This window comes from Gallus gallus, chromosome 3 (genome assembly GCF_016699485.2).
Source record: "Gallus gallus isolate bGalGal1 chromosome 3, bGalGal1.mat.broiler.GRCg7b, whole genome shotgun sequence".
In the NCBI taxonomy this organism is placed as follows: Eukaryota; Metazoa; Chordata; class Aves; order Galliformes; family Phasianidae; genus Gallus; species Gallus gallus.
In genome coordinates, this window is record NC_052534.1 from 77,348,273 (window position 1) to 77,371,549 (window position 23,277).

The window sequence follows — 23,277 nt, forward strand, 5'->3', positions numbered from 1 at the left end:
CTTGCCTGTGACTTTCTGATGTGTTTCTTCATTCCAAGCCATGGTGAGTCTCTCTGGTTATGTTAAGCTTTATGCAAATATTCTTCTGTTATTTGTGAATGGCAGGAATATTACCAGGCAGAAGTTACAGTGTTTTCAATGAGGGCAAAGAACTTCTTGTTGTTTACTCAGAAGCTGGAAAATGCTTAGGCAGTATTATGAAAAGTTACCTTTCAAAAACTCAACTCCACGGTGTGCTTAGGAGTTTAATTGACACTTTTTGGTATTTCAGTCTAGAGATCTGCCTCTGCATGAAGCTTTGTTGTCTGGATTTAAGCCTGCATGACAGATTCTAACTTCCCCACTTCTCAGTACTTGATAAGAGACTTCCACTGCTGGTGGCAAGTGCATCTTCCAGATATGGTGGTGGCTTTGAACTGTTAGCAACTTACTGCTGTCAGTTTATTTAAATGTTAGTAGTCCTAAGTGCATCCTCCACCTCTCAGGTGTATATTCTATTGAGATTAGCAATTTTATTTTATTTTATTTTATTTTATTTTAATTTTGTTTATTTGTAGCATTGAGAGATGTGCAGTATGTGAAAAGCTTCAAGATGAAGAATTAAGTCTACTGGTAGATTGCTTGTCTGTGCTTCTGAGGCTTAAACTCAACTGGCTGGCTGGCTGGGAGAAGCAGAAGATTCTTGTTAAACTGCTGTGATGCAAGGGAATGATCTTCAAGGAACTGAACGTTTAGTTTCACCCTGTTGTATTTGTTCTTCTAGCACAGAGAGGGTGCTCCTTCTAACCTTAAAGGATACCAGCCAGCTTTGTAAAACCTCTTTTAAGGTGCAGCACTCACATGTGAGGCAGCCTCCTGCTTTTAGGAAGTCTTGCTGTCTTTTTATTTGTTGCATGACAGATGTGAGACAAAAGGGATTGAAATGATTCCACCAGTGTTAAAAATTACTTGCTGATGCAACTATGCTTCAGTGTGCCTTGAGGAGAGTCGCATGCTGTTGCACTGACTATATGGGCAGGTTTGCATCATGCTTGGTATCCATTTCCTGTAGGTAGGTTTTCAACAAGACTGTCTGTGTAGTTGTGAGCGTTTCATTTGCAGTTCAGAATTTCACCCCATTTTCAGCTGCTGGTGGCTCGTCCATTCAGTGGAGCATGTGGACTCTGGCCTTCTTTTATTTTCAGGTGTTATACTGAAGGTTGTATCATCATGTGACACCCGCTGATGAAGTAACTGGACACCAATAAGAATCCCACTGAAGCAGCTGAGAACATGTGGCCCCCTACCTGGATATTGAAAACTAGACCTGTCAGCTGCTTGGGCTGCCTACTCAGCTGACCCTTTTCTAGCATGCATGCTATAGCTAATAAACATAGCACTGAAGTTGCTTGTATGTTTTCTAATCTCCATCCTAGTTTTTTTAATCTTTCAGTACATAGCAGCTAAATAATGCAGCTAAAACATCAGGCTCCTTCCAATGTATTTCAAGGCTAATTCAGATTTGTAGTGGATTACAAACTGCTTTATGGGCTACTGTAAGTTACACTTCTACAGGCTTATTCAAAGCAAATGATTTTTCTGAGCAATACAGATCATCTGAGGGTAGAGAGCACTAAAGAGAATTTGTTCTTCTCAGCATAAAAATGACAGCAGTGTAGCAACTCAAACAGCTTGTGCACCATGCCTCTATTGATTACCACTTTCTGCCAGGTGTGATTGGATTTTAAGATCACCATGTGTAAAGGCTAATTATAAAATGCTGGAGGGCAGAAATTACAGCAGATGACCCCATACTGATGTGGCAAACACATTGGAAAAGGAAGGATTGTGTATTTGTGGTGTTCTGGCTGAAAGCTGCTGCTGGTGGTTATCGATAGTCCAGTAAACAGCCAAGTGATAGGAGTTACAAATTGATATAACCAACGTTTAATGTTAGGCGTTGTTCACCCTCATGGAAGGATAATCGTAGGCCACAGCTGGAGTCCTGATATTCAGTTGCAGCAGTAAACTTACAACAGAAAATTTACTAGCTTTTATCCTTCTCAGAAATTATCTTGCAACAGTACATTCCCTCTAAATTTGTTTCTGTGTATCATGTAAGATCTAGGACTCTGTATAGTGCCAATGGGTTGATGGCTTTAATGCTTGTATGGATGGAGAGAACAATTTTATACCTCACAGGAAAACAAATAAATACTTTGAAGGCTTGGGAGAAGATTGGTTGATGCCAGTGGCTTTGTTTTCCTTCTCTAACTGAATGTGCATTTTGGTTAAGGCTTCCAGATTTGAACTGGTGAAGGAGCTGACTTGTAGAACAAAGTATGAGTGTTGCCATATGTGACAAAAGTTATTTTTTATGCAAAAAGTTATTTTTTATGCAAAAAGTTATTGGTCAAGTTGTTAACAGAAGGCATTCTCCCTCTAATGACAGTATTTTTTTTTCCAGTATACCATATTAAGATAGGCTGTGGAATGGCATTTCTCCAAGGCAACTGCTTTTGTGACCTAACCTTATCACTTGATGTCCACCAAATGCAAGTGGCATTTTGTATATTTTAAACACTTAAAAACTGCCTGAGAAATGTAGTACAAAGGCGATGTGTTGCTCAGCTGCTATTTGTGGTAAGTCATTAAAATGCTGAAGTGATGTGTTCAGCTCCAGAATAACTTATGTTTCCTCCTGAAACAAGGAAAACTCTTCAGTATTTGTCTTTGGGTGGAAAAGTGTGTGTATCTATTGAACTAGCTGTGTACAGGGTTATGTGGAGGGAAGGGCTGAAATTGGCATTCTGGAAGAGAGGAAGGGAGTATGGGGGCAGAGATTTCTCCTCTTTCCCTTTGCTTACTGAACCTGTCTCCTTACCTGAGACAAATTCTTTGGCATTTAAATTAGAGTGAATTCTATAGAAATGAGGTTCAAGAGTGAACTTCTTACTTCTTTGAAGAAGGAAGAAGATTACGTTCTGAATCATTGTGGCTTTTCCTACTGTGAAGTCACTTGACCAATCTGCTGTGGCCGTGGTCTGGCCTGGATGGCATCTTTCTGTTTTATTACTTTCAAGGAGAGAATTCAAATGTAAGCAGTAAAGACAAAACATTCTCCCATGGTCAGCGGAGCAATATGTTTGGGGCACTTTTATTTTAAGTAGCAAATATACATAGTTTATGGAACTTGAAGTTGCTTGTGACAAGAATTCTTTAAAGACAGTGTATCACACCTCTTCCGCATTTTTAGTAGTTAGAAAAACTAAGCAACTTAGGGCCGCACCTTTTCCAATCAAGTAGAACACTGCCTGGCAGTTGGTTTCTAACTTCCACTTTCCAAGAGAGCTGCACTTGAGCCTCTGAAAAGGACAAAAATTGAATGCAACTGACTTAATATTATTAATGAGCTAGTTTTTTTTCTATTATTATTTTTTTGGTGTTTTTTTTTTTCATATGACTTAAAGCCTTGTTGTGGTGGGGAAGGAAGACTGTATGAAAGTACGTTGGATTAGATGCAGCAGTCATGGAATCAAAGAACTTGGGCTGGAAGGAACCTTAAAGTTCCAACCCCTTGCTGTAGGCGGGGTTGCCAACCAGTAGATCAGACTGCCCAAAGCATTATCCAACCTGAGCTTGGAAGCTTCCAGAGATGGGGCATCCACAGCTTCTCTGGACAGCCTGTGCCAGTTCCTCACTGCCTGTAAAAATTTTATTCCTAAAATCTAACTGAAATCTTCTCCCTTTTAGTTTAAAGCTATTCCCCTTTGTCCCATCACTATCAGACCATGCAAATAGTCCGTCTCCCTCCTGCTTGTGAGCTCCCTTCAAGTACTGGAAGGCCCCAATGAGGTCTCTCCAGAACCTTCTCTTCGCCAGCCCCCTCAACCTTTCTTCATAGGAGAGCTGCTCCAGCCCTTTGATCATCACTGTGACCTCCTCTGGATCCTCTTCAACTGCTCCACATCCTTCCTGTACTGGGAGCCCCAGGTCTGGGCACAGTACAGTACACACACTCATGAGGGCAGAGCAGAAGTGGATAATCCCCTCACTTGCCCTGTTGGCCACCCTCCTTCTGATCATACTCTAGCCTTGCTTCTCTTACCTGAATAAGCTGCATATATCTCAAGAGTGGGTCAAAAAGTGGTCTAGTCAAAGAGTTTAAAGCCTGGTGTTTAGATTTAAGTTTTGATGTAGAAGATGCTATCGTTTCTTAGAATTTTTTTCTTTTGCGTATTAAATTTGCATCTGAAGACTTAACCAGAAAAGTATATTCAAATCCAAATGAAATGTATAATTTTAAAAAGGATCTCTAAACCAACTAAATTGACTAAAATATCAGCTAGCAAGATGTGAAGAGAAGAAATAGAAGTCATGTACTGTGATTTGGCAATTGTAATTTAGTCCTTTGCAGTAAGCAAATGAATTCAAGTGAAGGATATAGGTCTTCACTCTTCAGTGATTCCACTTTTGTGAGAGTATCACTGAAAGCACTTCTGTGATTGCTGCAGAATTCCCATTTTCTTACTATGTAACTTGCATCTGAACTTAGTTTCTGGGGATCAGCTGTCAGTGTATTTGATATGTATGCCTGCAGTAGTAGAAAATTCATCATGAAGGCATCTTTAATCCTCATTCATCCTACTTCTGTGTATAGCAGACAGAATCAACATTGCGGGACTGTTTAATATTGCTTCTGATGTGCTCTTCTACATCTAGTAGTTTTTATTATCTCTTTCATATTAACAAATCCACCTGTGACTTGTGTCCTGCCAGTAAATATCTGGATCAGCGTGTCTTAGAAGAAATGTAGCTTCTAGATTTTTTTTAAATTGTGTTTTCTTTTTCCTCATACCTGTTCTTCCCAAGCTTGCTGAAAGCAAATTAGTTTTGCTGATTCTTGTCTTGAAATTCCAATTAGCCACAAAACAAACTCTGAGTGCAATAAATTCAGCTGTGCTTGTCAGCGGCGCCAAACGCTGACAATTCCTAATTAAGAGGAGGCTTCCTTAACTCTCTTTATGATGGCTGAATGGAAACCAGCCCTGGAAGCATTAACTAGATAACTCACCCATTTTTCAGTTTGTTTTTTCTCCTGACTCAGATGGCACACAACATCTTCATGTGTGGTTTAATTCTTTTTTGCTCATTGAAAGGAGTACGCTTAAAGTTAATCATACCTCTCTCCTCAGCACACTATAATTACTTATGTCCTAAAACATTTAGAGCTGCAGACTGTGATTGCTGTACCCTCCAGCACTCCAGAGAGGATCAGAATTGACTGAGTGGCTTAGAAGCAGTGCTGCAGCAGCACATATGGATCGTGCATTGCAGCCTGCCCTGATGGCAGTGCTGTGGGTGGAATCCCCCATGGTTTCATTACCTAACACCCACAGATGGAATACACAGCGTATACCTCCACTCCCCATAGTGAGCTACGTACTGAAACTTAAGACTGAAAGCTTGCAAATGTGATGCATGTTTCCCTTGTGAGAAAGGCAAATGCTTGTCTGAAATAAAACCTCTCAAGGGGGTGAACAGACAGCAAGCAGACTGTGACTTGCTTCTAGGCTTTTACTGACCAAAGTCTTCTATAATGCACTAATCAGCATTACAGAATAAAAGACTATTAGCCTGTTGTTACAGCAAGATCAACGAGAATTGTGAGCCTGGACTGCTTTCATTCAATAGTGTGTCTTTACTACTGTAATACTTAGACTGCAGAGCTGCTTCCTTCAAGGGTAGGATTACTGAGGCTGTAGAAGTTAACTGCACATTTCAGAAGGTACTCCAAATAAACAAAATGTACAAGAAAAATGAACAAACACTTTAAAGCCAAACCTTGCTTATCTGTAGCTGCAAACAAGTCACTCCACGGTCAGGAAACTGACAAATTGCAATTGCTATTTTCAGTCAGAAACACAATTGCTAACACAAGTACTACTGTGCTGAACTACTGAAGAGTTTGCAACAGGTGCAGACAGTTGAGGTGTACAATGATCACACAATAGCACATCTGCTTCTAAGATAAAACATCTTTTGTCACTGAATGACTTGAACAGTGAGATGAGGGTTTCTAGCTGGGGGCAGGGAGGGGAGAAATATGTGGGAGATCATTAACAATGGTTACTGCCATCTCAGGGAAAGGAAAATATGAGCATTTTCATTAGTAACAAATACTGATTAGTCCAGGAGTTAAACTTTTTAATTTTTAACTTATTTTACTTAGGTCTTCAAAGGTTAAGTCTCAGCCCCACAGTTAGTTCTGTGTTTTGTGCTTTTTTTGTTATGTGAAGCCTTCTCTTGCCAGGACTGTGGCTGGCATTGCACAGGCTTTAGTCATGCAGTTGTGGTATGCAGTTTCTTTCCAATTGTGTTCCCAAAACTAGGTAATAGTTTGTAAACAGTCCTTGCCAGATACCTACCAAGTGTCTGTAGGTAATAAACATAGTAAATCAAAGACCCTAATAGTAGATGTGGGATAGAGATGCTAGTGGAAAGCTGCTGCTCTGCTGCTTGTGATTAAGTATTTATCTTAATTTCAGGTACAGCCATGTGCAAGTGTGCACCTTCCTAATGTACAGGACCCAAAGCCACATCTTCTTGTTGTTCCCTTTCTCTGAATACACTAGTATCTTATTTCTTCTCTTGAATGTCTAGTTGTATGCAGAGGACTCATGCTTTAGTAGTCCTAATATCTATTATTAGATAGATATTAGTAGTCCTAATATCTATCATATCTATCTTTGCTTTCTTTCCGGACATTGAAAAGGCCTTAATGCATGTCTGAGTGCACTTTTTTTCTCGAGAGGTACGTGAAGACTCTAGGAGGTGTGCTGTAGTGTGCTGATGAAACTCTAACCTCTGAGATGGCTAGAGTATCTGTTTCTGGTGATAAGTCTTTGCTGATATTGCTAGATTCAGCGTGCTTGACATACTACCTGTAAGCAAAGAATTTGGTAATACTTATTAGTCTAACCCAGAGACAATGAACTGCCACAATTACCTTGTGGAAGCAGTAGTCACGTAGTGTTCTGTACCCCACAATCATTTGGGATGAAGATGAGGAAGGGTTGGGGCATAGCTCAGGACACAGTTGTTGGAAAGGAGAGCCAGAGTAGCGTCACTGTCAGCTTGTACTACTCTAGCTTCAACGATTTTCTTTTTCTTTTTCTTTTTTTTTATTTTATAGCTTAAACACTGAATCTGCAATTTGTCACTGCCATGGCCTGTAGGCTGGTGTCTGAGAGCTTGGCCATGCTGCAAACTTACTTGTCTTATTTGTAGCACCTAAGACCTTCCTTTTGTCTTTCCTACAGACTTGATCCAAGCAACTAATGAAACAAATGTGAATATTCCTCAGATGGCTGATACACTGTTTGAGCGAGCAACGAATAGTAGCTGGGTGGTTGTATTCAAGGCCTTAGTTACCACGCATCATCTCATGGTACATGGCAACGAGGTAAGCGGAAGGCTGAAAATGTTAGTTGTTGAAAGACATCTCTCAGACCCAGTAAGGACCTGAGAAAAAAGGGCAAGAATGCTTATTTATGACAAGCAAGTCATCAATTTCCAAACTTTGTTTAGCATTATAGTTTAAGTTGGGCCTGCTGATTATCTGCATCCTCATTTACATAACTGCAGAGTTAGAGCAAGGAGCAGCCTGCCTCAATATAGTGACAGAATTTATGTGCTCTCTGAATGTAGAGCTATGCAGAATTAAAGACTACTTGGTGCTTCTGTCTACGATGAACAAAATCTAAGGAGAAGCTCTGATGCTGGTTTTGCATTCTTGATGGCCCATCTCGTGTGTAGTGACAGGTTCTGCTATCAGTGGCCTTTTATGGCCTGGAAGACATTAGAGAATCAAAGTTATTGCCTGAGCTTGTGTGTAGTACCGTCCAAATAGCCCTTTCAGCATGACTGTTAAACTCCTCCTAGACCTGTAAATTCAATTCAGTAGCTTTTTGGATTGTATTGTCTTTGCTGTTGCTTTTATTGACCTGAATAGATTGATATGTCTGTGTAAAACCAAAAGCATTAGTACTTTAGCATTGTAAAACATCTCCTTCCTGGCAATGTATAAAGTATTTTCTTGCAATGAACTTATCTGATGCTGCCCTGTAAGCTTCTCCTGTCCTCTGTTTACGTTCCAACTTTTGGCCAACACTCTGATTTGTTTTCCACAATTGCTTCTGTCTGTTGGCCTTGGTTCTCAGTGTGAGACCTACTTGTTCTTAGGCCCTCAGCTTGGCTGAAACTGAGGGCTGATGGATAGAGAAGTTGGGACATGACGTTTTGCAAGCAAATAAATCCTGTGCTTCCTCAAATCTCTTTGAGAACTAGCTATTCTTACTGCTCCTTCCTCTTCATTGATATTTTGTACAGAATCTATTTTTACGTATCCTATGTATTAAGATATTCAGTAGAGATTCAGGCTAAATATAATTAATCTTTATGAAAAAGTTTCTGAGAAAAACATAGTAGGCTACCACAAAAATCTGAGTTTTCTTGTGTGTATACTGGAGCTAGGCTAGTAATCTTGCTAGGAGGTAGAAAGTCTGCAGATATAGCCTGTGATAAGAAATAACTTTGTGTTGCAGAGATTCATTCAGTACCTGGCATCTAGAAACACATTGTTCAACCTGAGCAATTTTCTGGACAAAAGTGGATCTCATGGTAAGCCTATTCTTGTCTGTTACCTTAATAAGATCTTAAATAAGATAGTATTGTTAATTTACTTCTCCATTCATAAGAAGCGAATAATATTAAAAGGATTCAGTAGTACATTTTTAGAAGCACTTAATACAGGAGCTCAAGTGAAATGAGAGCTGCAAGATCATTTCAAAACAGTGTTTCTCAGTTGCTGCAAAATCTTCATTCAAAAAGCGAAACTATAAAATTCCATTAAAAGTGCTGGATGAAATCAGGACCAGATCAGCTATCTGCTTAACTCCTATGTGAGTTAATGATAAAATGAACCCTTACTATTTAGGGTTGTTGGGGTTTTTTTTTGTATTTTACTCAGTCCTAAATGGTAATTGGTTTAGGGACACAATGCTTTTTAATGTTTGTCCATAGGTCTTTTGTTTGCAAATAAGCAAACCAAAAAATGGCACCAGAGGAATTATCTAGTTCTGTTTTGAATAGTGAACTTAAAAGGCTCAAGGAAGAAATGAAGGAGTCGCTTTCTTTAAAGTTTTTCTAGTCTGCTTTTCTAGTTTGGTTTTGAATTATTAGTGAATCTTCTTGTTTTTTTCACTTAAAGAAGGAAAAGCTTGTTTGATGGGAGCTGTTCTAGAAAACAGAGAAAACATAATTTTTCAGCTGTTACGGATATTAGTAGAACGTATGCGGAATGCATGGATACTAAAGAAATAAGCAAAATAAAGCAATACCAAGTTTGTCCATCTCTTATTGGAAGCACATGACACCAAAAGGGCTTGATCATCTTTTAGAAATGATAACAAAGGGCAGGAAGAAAGCCCGAGAATAGTAAACCTCTGTTTGTCAAACCGAAACAGGGTTTGCACATTCAATGGTAGTGGTACTTAGCAAATGTGAATTCTGTCCAATGCATGCTTTTGTGTACTTTGCTGCTCTTTAAACTTCAGTTGGAATTTCATGGTTAACACATCACTGTGTCACAGACGATGAGGCATCAGAAATTGTAGTAAGAAACCTGAGTTTGCAGAGAAGCTTAGTGTTGAGAAATATTAAGCATAAATGCATTTGATTACAAAGTTGAGGAACGTGGATTTTAAGGAAGGTAACAAAAAGGGACCAATACTGAAGAGGGCGATCAGTTGCTTTCTATACACATTTCAGCAACTTAAAGAAGAAACTTCAAGAGAAAAAACATGAAGGATGGACTGTAATTCTGTTTAGAAATTTTGTAGGTTGGAATGTCATTGAGGTTTGAGGCTTCTTGTACAATCATGTACCTTGAAGATCTCTGGTATAGCAACCTCATTAATGGGAATTTTAATTTGAGATCAATCTTTATCTTGGAAAACATGTAACAATTAAGTACAAACTTTCTGTTAAACTTGCATTTTTCATATTGACAGAAAGATAACTAATTTCACCATTAAGTAGTGTCACCCCATAACTATGTTGGAGCCATCAGCGAGTTTCCACAGGAAACCACCCATTTGTGAATTGGGTGCATCAGTTTGTAGTAGAGAGTAGTAGATTGTTTTGATGCTACGCTGCTGGTTTCTTTCTTCAGAAGCAAGAAGATGTCCTACAATGCAAAATTGAATGTAAAATATGTAACTTTTTTTACACAGGTTATGACATGTCCGCCTTTATAAGGCGATATAGCAGATACTTGAATGAAAAAGCATTTTCCTACAGACAAATGGCATTTGACTTTGCAAGAGTGAAGAAAGGGTAAGCAAAATTTAGATACATAAACTTATTGGATTGCTCAACTCATAGAAGGCCGCTTCTGGCATTATGCTTAATTTTATTTTCTTAATGACTTCATTCTTCAGTTCTCTGTTTAGCCACAATGAAACACCAAAATGGTTGGATTTCTTAGGTATTTGTAATTGATTAAAATTGCACAAGGTGAAGAGGAAAGACTGTAGGTATTGAGGCAAATACTGAAGACTGCACTAAGATGCCCTGAGGAACTGGGAGCTTTTAGTGCGAGGTATTAAATCAGGCTCCTATTAAATTGTGCCGCAGGGAAACTGCATTTAGAATTTGGAGAAGGAAATGCTCTGCATCTATATTTAGGATGTTTCATTACTCTCCAGATAGTTTCCATAAGAAAGATGACTTATTACAAAGGAAAACTCAAGTGAACACATGAAATTCTTAGCAGGATACATAGCAAACAGTTATAAACCAAACGGAACGAGGCTGTAAACTGCTGAGTTGTTTTTCCTACAAAAGTTGTGGTTTAAAAAAACAGAAGTGTGATATGGCACAGAAAAAAAACTTAACCATACTCAGAGTAGTGTGCTGGTATCTGTCAGAACATTTTTTTTGGTCTCTAACTGGGTGATCCATAGCTTCAGATTATCTTTTGAAGCTTTAGCTACACTGCAAGTGTCTTAACACCCACTGTATGTGTAGTTTTGTTGATTGCATGCTAAAGATATTTGTTTTAATGATGGGGATTGCTCCAGCAGTTTTAGTATGTTCTGCAGCTTTGGGCTGCTAATGCAGACATCATTGCTAGGTTTTCCTCTCCTGCTGTTTTAAACCAGTAGACAGTCTAAGGCCTACTGTAGCTGTTCTTGCTGTGTAGCTTCATGCCATTCCATTAATGAGGACCAGAGTAATCTCTTGAACCCATCTGGAATATGAATCATTAAGAACTTTGTGACGTGAAGGATAGTAGCTAGTGGGATTGGTATTACAGGTAGGCTTTGATCCAGCAGACCGCTTTGATCCAGCAGTCCTAAGTTTCCTTTGACATGTGGTACTTTAAAATACTTCAAGTTACATAAATGTAAGTTTGGGTTGCTGGGCATCCTTCGATTTCTACACTATTATGTGTTTCTGGAGAGCCTTTCTGTATGTTTTATTTCTGGTTCTCAAGGTGCCTCAGAGTGCAGCATAAAATGAGTAGGAATGGTGACATGCATTCCCAAAGAGGAGATACCATACCTATCAGTGATCAGACTGGGTCAATACATGATGGTTGTTGAGTGCATTTGGGTATTTAGCAATAAAAATCAGCATATGTGATGACTGTGGCCTGCAAATAAGAGATGCTATGCATCCATGACTGCTAATTGATCCAACTGGAGTAAAAGGCCAGCAACACTGACAGTTCAAAATCAGTAATATTGTTATGAAGGAGTAATAGAATTAATTAGAGGAAAGTGTGCTAACGTAAGAAGCTCTTAGCAACGATTGCCCGATTTAAGTTATTGACATACATATATTGTGGCATTTGATGGGAAAAAAAAGGCAGCCTGTAGAGGTATTTTTTGTGTTCAGTGACTATAGATATATCATTTAAAAAGTACTTTTAGCAATAAGTGTTCATTAGTTATTCATAACAAAGTTAATGCACAAGCACTGTCAATTCTCTGAGTACTTCCATAGCAGTTATTTCTTGTCAAGTTGTTCAAACTCTTAAGCAGCTTTAAGCTTAAGTGTAGGCAGCAGATAGGTTTGGGGAGAGGAAGAGGAAACACCATAGCTTCTAATCTGTATTCTCTCTTGCAGAGCTGATGGTGTAATGAGAACAATGGCTCCTGAAAAATTGCTGAAGAGTATGCCAATACTACAGGCACAAATTGATGCACTACTTGAATTTGATGTATGTATTGAACCTGACCCAGCTTTAACACTAGGCAGTGATTTAAAATGCTGCACTGTAATTAACACATTTCACATTGTAGGTAATGCTTTACTTAATGTTCCCAGTATGTGAGCAAAAAAAATCCAATTTTCAGTGTCCCACTGAAGCAGACTGAGGTGCCATGTGGTACTTTTCTATATGCCTAGATGTGGGTTTTTTTAAAGGAACAGAATGGGAAATGAGGGCTGTTTAGGAATTTTGACTCAGAGTGTGGAATTTCATCCCTTGCATCAGTGAGGGGAAGAAATGGAGCAGAACAAGGAGACTGAAGAATTTTTTTTCTTTCTTCTGGTAACCAGCTTCTATTTGAGGAGAAAGAAGAAAACATTAAGTTACCACACATGCACTGTTTCACTCCTTAAAACCTTCATGTGCTTTTCAGTTGTAAGTGAAATGATTAACTTTAATCTCATCTATTCACTGAAATGTGCCTTCTGTATATTTGTAGCATTATTAATGATGGTGGGATTATTTATCTGCTTTGAGGATAAAACCAGGAGTCAGTTGTTGGAGGTACACTGTAATATTGAAGAGAGGTCTTTGAAGGAATCAATCTTGAAGTTGTTCTGTTCTTGGTGGGTGGAAGGACATGTTCCCAGGTGGAAGACAAGGCCCACTCCAGCTTTCAGATGAAAGCCTTAGAACTACACGGTTTCGCTAGTGTGTTTTTGTTTCTTAAACAGCTGAGGAATTATGATAGTGGTCTACAAAGAGTTTTTTTTCCTTTCCACTTTACTTTTTTTTTTTTCTTAATAAAATAGAGATATTCTAATAAACAAGCACTTATTTCTCCCCAAGTTAAAATGAGAACTGAAAGAGTCTTGACTACGTTAACCTAACTGTATTACCTAGTAGGCTACTGAGGCTTTGTTAAGCAACGTTATGAGCTGATGCCTTTCGTCCAGTTTCATTAAAGCTTTTTTTAATAATGTCTCTGCCTTCTACCTTTGTGAAGGAATCAAAAATAAGAGTTGATGGGAGTAGTCTTCTGTTATAATGGTTTGTGTTGAAGTTATGAAAAAAGCAACCTGTGATCTATTAACTGAAACAGAAACAACCTCTATTTAGCTTTTTTGCATGTAAACTTGTATTCAGTGCCTGATTCCATCTGTAACAGCATCAGATATCTGGTACTAGCTAAAACTGCTGCTTGCATTCAATAAATATATTGTAACTATTATTTTATTTGTAGGTTCATCCAAATGAACTGACAAATGGTGTCATAAATGCTGCATTCATGCTTCTGTTTAAAGATCTTATCAAACTTTTTGCGTGCTACAATGATGGGGTTATTAACTTACTAGGTAAGTAAGCCAGCGTCAATATCTTACATACTATGAGCAAGTAAAAAAAGAGTTTCAGATCTGCTTCAAGTTTAGTTTTTGTTTTACTTAACTTTCATTTAAACAATAATTATTCTTCTCTATTCTATTTTGAAGTAAGAAGTGAAAGATGGCCTTAAGCCATAACCTCTGATGTCAGTGTTCATCTGAGGCTAGGTTTTCACATGCCCTTAAAATCATACAGTTTATTTAAAAAGCATTTCTGTGTGTTAAGAAATATATAGTGCTGTGAGAGCACTGAAGCAATATCCTCCTGTATAACATTCTTGATCTGTCTGAAAGGCCAAAGCTGGATCTTCTCTAGAAACTTACTTACAGTCAACCTACAGGTCCTGTGCAAGGCTTCAAACATGTTTAGAAATGCTCAGAAAACTGGATGTAAGCAACAGCGTAACATACTTTAACCTTTGTTAAGGTTTTGCTGGTGGCTTTGTTATGAATGCTAAAACTAGGATTTGCCTTAAGCTGCAGGAAATACAACTGACATTGTAGAAAATAAGGTTCCACTACTGAAACCTCTGAGAACTTCAGCTGGTCTATAAAGGTAGAAACTGAGATCGCTTGGCCTGCATAACTGACTAAAATCTGTGGCTGCAACTAGGAAAGGAAGAATCCAAGAAGTTGCAAAAATTATACTGGCAAAAAGAGATTCCTGAACTGCAAAGCTCTGACACTGGTCTTGTATCCATGTTGTAACACTTTCTGATGATAATTCATAAAAGTCCCAGGTATTTTGACTGAAACTATAGGCATGTAAGCTGATGAAGCAGATACAAGTGTGTTGGGCATAACAGTTGAGTTGAGATTTCACTGTCTACTGCTACTAAAAGTGTAAGTTCAGGTTGAAATACGTAGCAGTTGTGCTTATTCATGGACACAGACCAACTTTAAGGAATTACTTGAGTGGGAAGGTGTTCTTTGGAATGTTCTTTGGACTTCTTTGGAGTGATCACAACTTGGGAAAGGAAATATATTAATACATGTCTAGGTATCCTTAAATGCTTTGATTTTTAAGGTTAGTAACTACTTTGTCTGGTTATTATTCATCTTTAAATACTGGGTTTACATCACACAGTGCTGTAGCTCCTCGAGGTGTGATTTTCCAGTCTATATAATTCTTAGGCATCTCAGCAGATTCTACTTCTGAATTCTACTAAGGACTAGGAACACTGCTAGCTCAGTGTCCAGGTAGAAAAATGTTAATGTAGTGCAATATTCTTGAAACATGACTTTCCTGAAAACTAGAATTGCTGATGAATGCAGACCTAATGTAAGATACCTTAACTGAAATTTGCCAAATTATTTCTCTAGAGAAATTTTTTGAAATGAAAAAGGGACAATGTAAAGATGCTCTTGAAATCTACAAACGATTTCTTACTCGAATGACCAGAGTATCAGAGTTTCTTAAAGTTGCAGAGGTAAGTGACTTCCAGTCTTCTGGAGTCTGGCACTTAAGTATTTTGTGAACTTTTTTAGCACCGATATGAAATATTAATTGTGCTTGTTAAGCATCTGACTCACTATATATAACTGTGAGGCAGCATAGAAGTTCTTGGATCTGCTTATTCAGCTCTTCTTAAACCAGCAAGCCCTGCTTAGGCTTTCTGCAAGTCTCTGCTGTGCAGCCAGCCTCAATTTCCTGGTAATATATTTTCAGTCATAGTGGTATTTCTTGGAGCTGCATAATGCATGCTTCTAGGGCAGAGGTGAACATGAGAGAAAAATGTGGTGATCATGAATAGAAGCATAATGATTTCATAAGTCTCATCGTTAAGTCTTTGCAGCTAACTACAAGTTAACTGCAATGTGAAAATTTCCTGATTTTGATCCTTCTTATCATCCTCTTCTGTGGATAATACAAATATTACATGGTTAATTTACTCTTTTGCTGGGCCCTCATTTGTGGTAGTTGGCTCCTTGGCACAAGATGCACATTTTCCATGTTTCATGCTTCATTATAAAGGGCAGCAGTAATGAGCTGAATAAAATGTTTCTTCGCTAGTTTATTTAACTATTTCTGAAGTAGCCTGCTAGACTCTTGAATGGCATGTAATGCCTGATGTGAACACTGGACTTGAGGGAGTAGTAGCATGAAGTCTTCAGACCTCTGAGCAATACTTCAGGCACCAGTAAGTCAGCTTTACAGGACAGGGGTTATATTGACTGTACTTCAGGATTACTAGATGCAGTGAAGCCTGCTCGTCTGCAAAGCTTAAACCAATAGGCACTTTGAAGACCATAGGTAAGCAACAGGGCAACTAACAAAAGCTTGCAGACCGACATCTTGATTTGAAAAGCTAAGAAGAAAGGTTGGAAAAACAACATGACTGGAGCTTAAACATTTTTTTTAAGTGTTGTCTTCTAGGATTTGCTCAGTGGGTGAATTTTAGAGAAAATTGTGTGAGGATAGTCAGGCATCTGGATAAGGTGTGTTTGATAGTTCACTGATGCTGCCCTCTGAGGCAACAGTAGGTGACCAGAAAGTCCTATCTGATTTGCAGTAGGGAACATCTGCATGTGGTAACGTTGTAGTCTTTTTCTGAAGACAAAGTGCATTAGAGTTTGAAGTGTGTTCTATCAAGGTTAATGCCTGCTGGCATGGAATAATGTGCTTACATTTTATCTCCTTTTTTAAAAATCCACAGCAAGTTGGAATTGACAAAGGTGATATCCCCGATCTTACACAGGTAAGTCTCTCTTGTAACCTTTTTGGTCTGTGTAATAAACATTTAATAATTAATAAGTACATCAGGAATTTAAATATTTACAGGAAATCAATATTTTCAAGCACTCCACATTTGCAAATAAGAAAAGAACTGCCAAACACTGTTGATGAAGACTAATATGAGTAGATTAATGTCTTTCCTGATCTCATCTAACTTGTAGCAGAAGGGTGAGCCACGTTGCTCTTTCCTTGCTGAAGGACAGATTCTCACAGTTGTAGGACAGGTTTATCTGTGACAACAAATTACATGGAGGTTGTGATCATGATTGCTTCTTAGTTTCTCCATGACACTGTAGTGGTCCAGAGATGAAATTTGGAGCGGCAATAACATTACTGTTTCAGTCTAGGTACAGCAAACTTGCAGAAGTCACAGTTTCATTGTGGAACTGTCAGCATATAACAAAATTTGAATGCCAAAACTCACCAGTGCTGTAGTTGCTTGAATTCTGTTGCGCTGGCACATTTTCAATAGGCTTTGTGTTTAATGTGAAAAGGATATTTACATGGAGGAAAGTATACATACAAAAGAGTTTGAAATTTTAGTAGTTTTAGTGCCAATAAAATAGGAACAGAAGGGCAACCCAAACTGCATAACAGTTGTAAATCTTAAGCATTCGTAGCCCATAAATGTTGAGTTTTTGTAAAGCCTCTAGAAAGCCTGGTGTAAATTGACATCTGAATAGTGGTTCTCTTTGGTATAAATAAATAAATAAATAAATACCAGTTATTAAGTCTGAAACTCAGATGCCAGGTGAAGGTGGAGAATTTTGATCTTTATAGCCCTGCAGTATCCCATAATTTCTACCCACACTCTTCTGGATGCAGAAACAGAGTTGTAGTAGTGTTTGGAATGCGAAACTCAGTTCTGAAGTAGTTCAAGGAGGATGTTCAGCCAAATCTGTAACTAATGGGCTTTTTTTTTAAAACAAGGTTGAATTAATCATATACCAAGACCTTGAACCAGAAGAAGTCATCTTAAGTTGGATTAACAAAATATGCTTTTTCTGCTCCTGCGTTTGTTGCATCAGTCTGGCAGAAAGGCTGCCTGCTAGAACTGCAGGAGCTCTGCTCCACTGTAGTCAGTTGCTACAGTTGCTCAGTTACTATTTAGTTGCTGCTACCTTTGTTTCTGAGGTCTGTCACTGGAGGTCTTTAGTTACTTCTGTATCTGTTACTGAGGTGTATTTCGCCTGAAGTATCAACATTTTGACCAAGAGTAACCTTTCTTGGGCTAACTGGAAAAATTGATGCCTGACTAGAGATGCCAGAACGTGCTTCTCTGACAGGAACAGGAAGCTGACTGCTAATCTAACATACTTATTTATTATTCAGGGAACTGCATAATAAATTATTCTGGGATTGATAACTGCCACATGTGGCTATTTGATAGCAAACCTGAATCTCAAACCATCCATCATAGCTGTGTTCTCCTAAAAGCTGTTTAGGACTTGCTTGCTGAAGCTCATTTGCAGCACTCCATAGATTCTGGAAAGACCTGTGCAGTGCATTTCAGTGAGAAGAAAGTAAAAGGTGAATAATAAAACTGAATTTCAATTAATAAGTTTTATATGTAATTACATATGATAATTTCAGGTAATGAAGTTGTAATATTAGTGGAATACCTGAATTCCTAAAAGAAGCAGTAGAATCGGAGAATCACAGAATGGCTTGGGTTGGAAGGACTCTTAAAGCCCATCCAATTCCCACCCCCTGCCGTGGGCAGGGCTGCCCCCCATCAGCTCAGGCTGCCCAGGATACCATCCAACCTGGCCTTGAATGCCTCCAGGGATGGGGCACCCACAGCTTCTCTGGGCAGCTGTGCCAGCGCCTCACCACACTCTGAAGACAAAACTTCCTCCTAACATCTGATCTAAATCTCCCTTCTTCTGGTTTAAAACCATTCCCCCTTGGCCTATCCTTATCAGACCACTAGTTAGTATTATTCCACAAGAAATTGGCTATGTTGACATTTGCTGTGCCTGTATATATTTTAAACCAAGAAAGTGGTTACAGTACTGAAATAGAAGTTGATAGCTGTCATCTTTTAACTTTCTGGTTTGGCTGCAAGGTTTTGGAAGCTGAGGAGGCATCTTGGCAGTTTGGCTCATTTTCAGCTATAAGCAAATATTGAAATGTGGCAGTTTTCCCCCAAATAGCTAGTGAGTAACCTATAGCTGTAGTTCCCCAGTGATGCTGACCAGCAGATTAATCTAACTGAAGCAATATCCAGAGGAAATTAAGTGATGTTCAGAGTCACAAATAGGCTACCAGGCAATATTTAATTTATGAAGTAGGTAGAAATTTTTCTAAAGCTGCTTCTGTTAATTCTGCTTGCTGGATGAGTTTCATGTTTTCTTGTCTTTTCTGAAACCTGTAAGTAATGTATTGAAAAGATAGTTAAATTGTGTAGAGCTACGGCTCATAAGAGGAAAAAAAATAATGGATTTATTTATTTATTTATTTATTTATTTATTTGAAACAGCTTTTTGCTTACATGGCCTACAGGCACAGTTTGTTTCTTCTTCTGTAGCCTTATTGAATAAGTAGAAGTCTGAGTCTCTTCATCAGTTAATGAAAGACTTAGCAACAACTGTTCTTCAGCAGCAAGAAAGAGATGAACAAAGTCATTTGTTTTTAGCCAAAAGTCATTTGTTTTTAGCCAAATTCTTTATTGTGCATACATTCTTAGAAAATGAATAGACCTACCTATGAAATAGCAGTAATGGTTAAGATGGTGGTGCATTGTGTATGTACATGAGATGTATTTAAATTCAAGCTACCATCTAAGGATTTTTGGGGTGCTTAGATTTTTTGCATGTGTTAAATTACCTTACTACTCATTCGAATGTCCAAACTAATATAAAAACTCTATAAATACACTAAGCTCTGTGTACCTACTAGGTACTAAGCGTCCTGAAGCATCCACTTCAGCCAGACAGCTGGTTTTCAGCATAGTGGGCGTATAAACAGTGGTGGGAAGTCTGGTTGCAAGCAGAGAAGATTGGCTTCTTCTTTACTTTTTATTTTTATTTATTTATAATTCATGTGTATACCCTGGAATTTAAGACATTATTTGTGAAAAACACCATAGGTTTTGCTGTCAGGAGTTCTGGTTGATTTGAAAGACACTGATAAAGAGAATTCCCCTTTTAAAGACTGTACCAGTGATAAAATGGTAACACTGATGAAATACTTCACTGTTATGTTCTGCTGTATCTCTCAAGGGTTTCCTTCTTGTGTGTTGATCTTGTAGAATTCTACTTATCTGGACACTATTTTTATGTTGGAGTAGCTAAGTGCCCTGTCATTTGTATTTATAACTACTTTTCTTAACTACCATTGTAACAGCAAGTGCCTGCCTGGGGATATTGCCAACGAAGAGGTTGCTTTAAATAAAACTTGAGATCAGGGAGTCTTGAAAAATGCTTAGTTTTTGTCAGTATCCAAAGAAGTAATCTTGCTGATTTTTGAGTTACCTGCTGGGCTCAGTAACTTGTGCCTAGTTTTGAGAAGACATTACTAAAAGTTGGTATTGGGATGTTGGGAGTATTAAATCAAAGATAACTGATTTTGGGGGCATTGGAATAGACTTCTAGCCTGTTTTATTTAGATAGAGAAATGCTATGCAACCCTTTGGTGTTAAATGATGTGTTGGAGATCTCACTAAAACCAGAACTAAAGGGATGACCTTGAATGTGTTATTCTTATACTTGACCCTGTGGATGCCTGTGCTGTTGTCAATGTTGAAAACTGACTCAAAGCATGGTGAGCACATCCTGGATTCTGGCTGTAGGCCCTGTTTGGTAAAGTGAAATGCTTTCTCTCTGAAAATGTTGACACAGTATTATCTTTCAAAATCTCTTTACCTGAATATCTATAGCATGGAAATCCACTACTTGCAGTGTTATAAATATAATAACAGCATGAGTGTGCACATGGTGAACTTCAGAGAAGTTGTGCTAGATTTCTAGTATCATCAGCTCAAAGTAATCTTTTTTAAAAATGTGAGTTTCTCTTTGCTTTCAAGGCTCCTAGCAGTCTTATGGAGACTCTTGAGCAACATCTAAACTCACTGGAAGGAAAAAAGCCTGGCAACAAGTAGGTATATGTTTTGAGAACTTTCCTCAAGGCAGAATATTGACAATTTGAGACTAGCTAATATTTAGGTTTGCCTCCCAGTCTCCTTTAGCCACTTAGCTGGAAAATAAGCTGTGGTAAGACTCGGCTTTTCCTTTCCCTTACAAAGTTGTCTTAATGCCAACTGTTTTTCTTACTGGGGTGGGGGATGGGGGAGAGACACTGAACAGCTCAACACTTTTCATAATGAAGTAAAATTAACTGTGGAGCTGACCTGGAAGGAACTACTTTCCCCTGCTGCCAAGGGTTTTATTGTCAAAATTGATTTGTTTTCTAATGGCTTTGCATCCTCTTACTAGATGCTTGTCATGGCTAACTCTAGGAAGGATTAAGCTAAAATTTTGTTTTCTCTTTTGCTGTTGCTTCCCTTGCAATTTAGTGAAGGGTAAGTACATATGTTTACATATCACTTGCCTGCAAATGTAGTTCTTGTGATTTTTTTGTTTAGTTTTTAAGATGGCTTGAACAATTAGATACCTTCATTAAATTGTACCTTAAGTTATTTTTAGTCATTTCCGTCTTAGCTCTGGATCTTCTAGCCCATTCTACAGCTCCTAGAATGTATCCAGTTCAATTAACCGATAGGATGGATGCTAGTTCAATACTGGCACAATTTTTAACTTCAACTCCTCTTTTTTTAGTTAGCACCATTGTAATTCTTCATTTTTTAGATCAAAGCAGTTTTATACCTCACAGTAATGAAAGTAAACGAATGCACTGACTTATATTCTAATTTATGACTAAAGCTCTATGGATTAAGTTTGTTGTGAGTATTCTTGCATGTGAGAGAATTTTCAGCTTGGGACTTTCCTACTCTTTCTATACTTTAAAATATATTATTTTAAAGTGACCCTGACTTTCTTTAAAGAACAGATTTTGGAAATTGGCTGATACATTCTCAGAAGACTCACTTTTGATAACTGCTTCCCTATTGGTCTTATTCTGCTACCCTTGCAGGATTTTATAATATAGCTACGTCTTGCCCCAATAATTCTTTCCTACTGACTTTTGTAGGCCCTAAGGCAAGACATTTGCATACATCTCTTCCTTTCTTCCATTAAGTAGAGCTTGTTTAAAAGGCAGAATAATCCAGTGATACCAATTAACTAAAAAGATTCATTTAAGCTTTGAAGTAACAATTTGCATTCCTTGTCTAAATTGACACATGGAAGTCTGAGAAATGGGGAAGGCGTGCAGTTGTAGAAATTTTCTGACAGCTATAATGCTTAGCTTTTAGTCTTTTTGCATGTGTTTTAAGTACAAGAAACAAGTTTTCAAAAGTGTACTTATCTCAACTCCCTTTTTCTTCCCCCTAGATCTGGGGCTCCTTCTCCTCTGAGCAAGGTAAATAATGCCAATTGCTGTGCTTGTTAATAGTTGTTCATGTGATGTGCTTTATAACATAAAGGCATAAAGAGTTAAGTTTTTCTCTCCTAATTTGTTTTTTAGACTTGGTCACCTAGACCATACCTGAGTGACAAAGTTTCATCTTTAGATGGGCTTGTAAATAAAAAACAGCTTCATAAAAGCACTTTGGTGATCTGTAGGGCGATGCTGCTTAGACCAGTGCAGGATGCTGAGCAGCTTTGCCAGGAGTTGATGGTCATGCTTTCTGAAAGCCTAAGACACTCATACCTTTATCCCAACTTTTTTTTTTTTAATCTTCATCAGTGAGACAGCTGCTCTGTTCTCTCTCTTCTCTAGATTCTTCTACCCATTTTCAGCTTTTTATGGGAAAATGCTGACTCTTCTTCTTCCTAAAAAAAGTGTATGGTTTTAAACTGTAATCTGATATACTCACTTTAGGAATTCTTTATTAGTGCAACTGCTCACTATAAAGCTAGAGTTGCCAGTGAAAACAGCTTGGTTAGAGTGTCAGATACACTAATGAGCTTTACAGTGTTAGTAATACTAGTTCCTGCTGTACCTGAATGATTACCACATGTCATAGCTCCTTGCTTAATAACAAGACTTGTGTAGGAAGAACTGAATGCAAATTTCTGAATCTAAAGGAGAAGACTATTCAATAGTTGATTCTACTGAAAGCTCTTAAATATATTTCCAAAAGCCCTCAGGTTGTTTTTAAAAAGGACTTTTTTTCTAATACTGTAACAGTTGGTGAAAACTACATTATAATCACACACAGAATCATATACAGAATCACCAAGGTTGGAAAAGGCCTCCATGATCATCCAGTCCAACCATCCACTTACTACCAATATTTCCCCAGTAAACCATATCCCTCTGTACTCTAAACGTTTCTTGAACACCTCCAGGGATAGTTGCCTTCACTGCCTCCATGGGCAGCCCATTCCAGCACCTGACCACTATTCTAGAGAGGGAATTTTTCCTCACATTCAACCTGAATCTCCCCTGGTGCAACTCAAGGCCATTCCCTCTATTCCTGTCGCTAGTTACACAGAAGAAGAGGCTGACTCCATGTTGTTGCAACCTCCTTTCGGGGAGTTGTAGAGAGTGGTAAGGTCTCCCCTGAGCCTCCTCTTCTCCAGACTAAACAATCCCAGTTCCCTCAGATGCTCCCCATAAGACTTGTGCTCCAGAGCCCTCACCTCTTTATTGCCCTTCTTTGGTCACACTCCAGAGCCTCTTTGTCTTTCTTTTAGTCAGGGGCCCAAAACTGAACACAGTAATAAAGGTGCAGCGTCGCCAGAGTTGAGTACAGAGAGACAATCACTTCCCTGCTCATGCTGGTGACACTATTTCTGATACAAGCCAGGATGCCATTGGCCTTCTTGGCCACT

The 23,277-nt window shown here is 38.4% G+C and overlaps 1 protein-coding gene across 22 annotated transcripts in view; it reads left to right on the plus strand.

Moving 5' to 3' along the window:
- The window catches only part of SNAP91 (synaptosome associated protein 91), a 70,808-nt gene that overhangs the window by 12,566 nt on the left and 34,965 nt on the right, over window positions 1-23,277 (plus strand). For 17 of the 22 annotated variants that reach the window (XR_005858092.2, XM_015284648.4, XM_040697299.2 and 14 more), the window contains exons 3-12: window positions 7,302-7,444; window positions 8,586-8,661; window positions 10,275-10,377; window positions 12,175-12,268; window positions 13,503-13,614; window positions 14,965-15,071; window positions 16,299-16,340; window positions 20,406-20,476; window positions 20,895-20,900; window positions 21,832-21,859. Coding sequence is in view for 21 of the 22 variants with exons in the window: in XM_015284648.4 (XP_015140134.2) it covers window positions 7,302-7,444; window positions 8,586-8,661; window positions 10,275-10,377; window positions 12,175-12,268; window positions 13,503-13,614; window positions 14,965-15,071; window positions 16,299-16,340; window positions 20,406-20,476; window positions 20,895-20,900; window positions 21,832-21,859 (782 nt within the window). In the remaining variant the exon portion in view is untranslated. The remainder of the gene's footprint in view (window positions 1-7,301; window positions 7,445-8,585; window positions 8,662-10,274; window positions 10,378-12,174; window positions 12,269-13,502; window positions 13,615-14,964; window positions 15,072-16,298; window positions 16,341-20,405; window positions 20,477-20,894; window positions 20,901-21,831; window positions 21,860-23,277) is intronic. The other 5 variants (XM_040697302.2, XM_025148809.3, XM_046938999.1 and 2 more) reach the window with 1 other exon arrangement.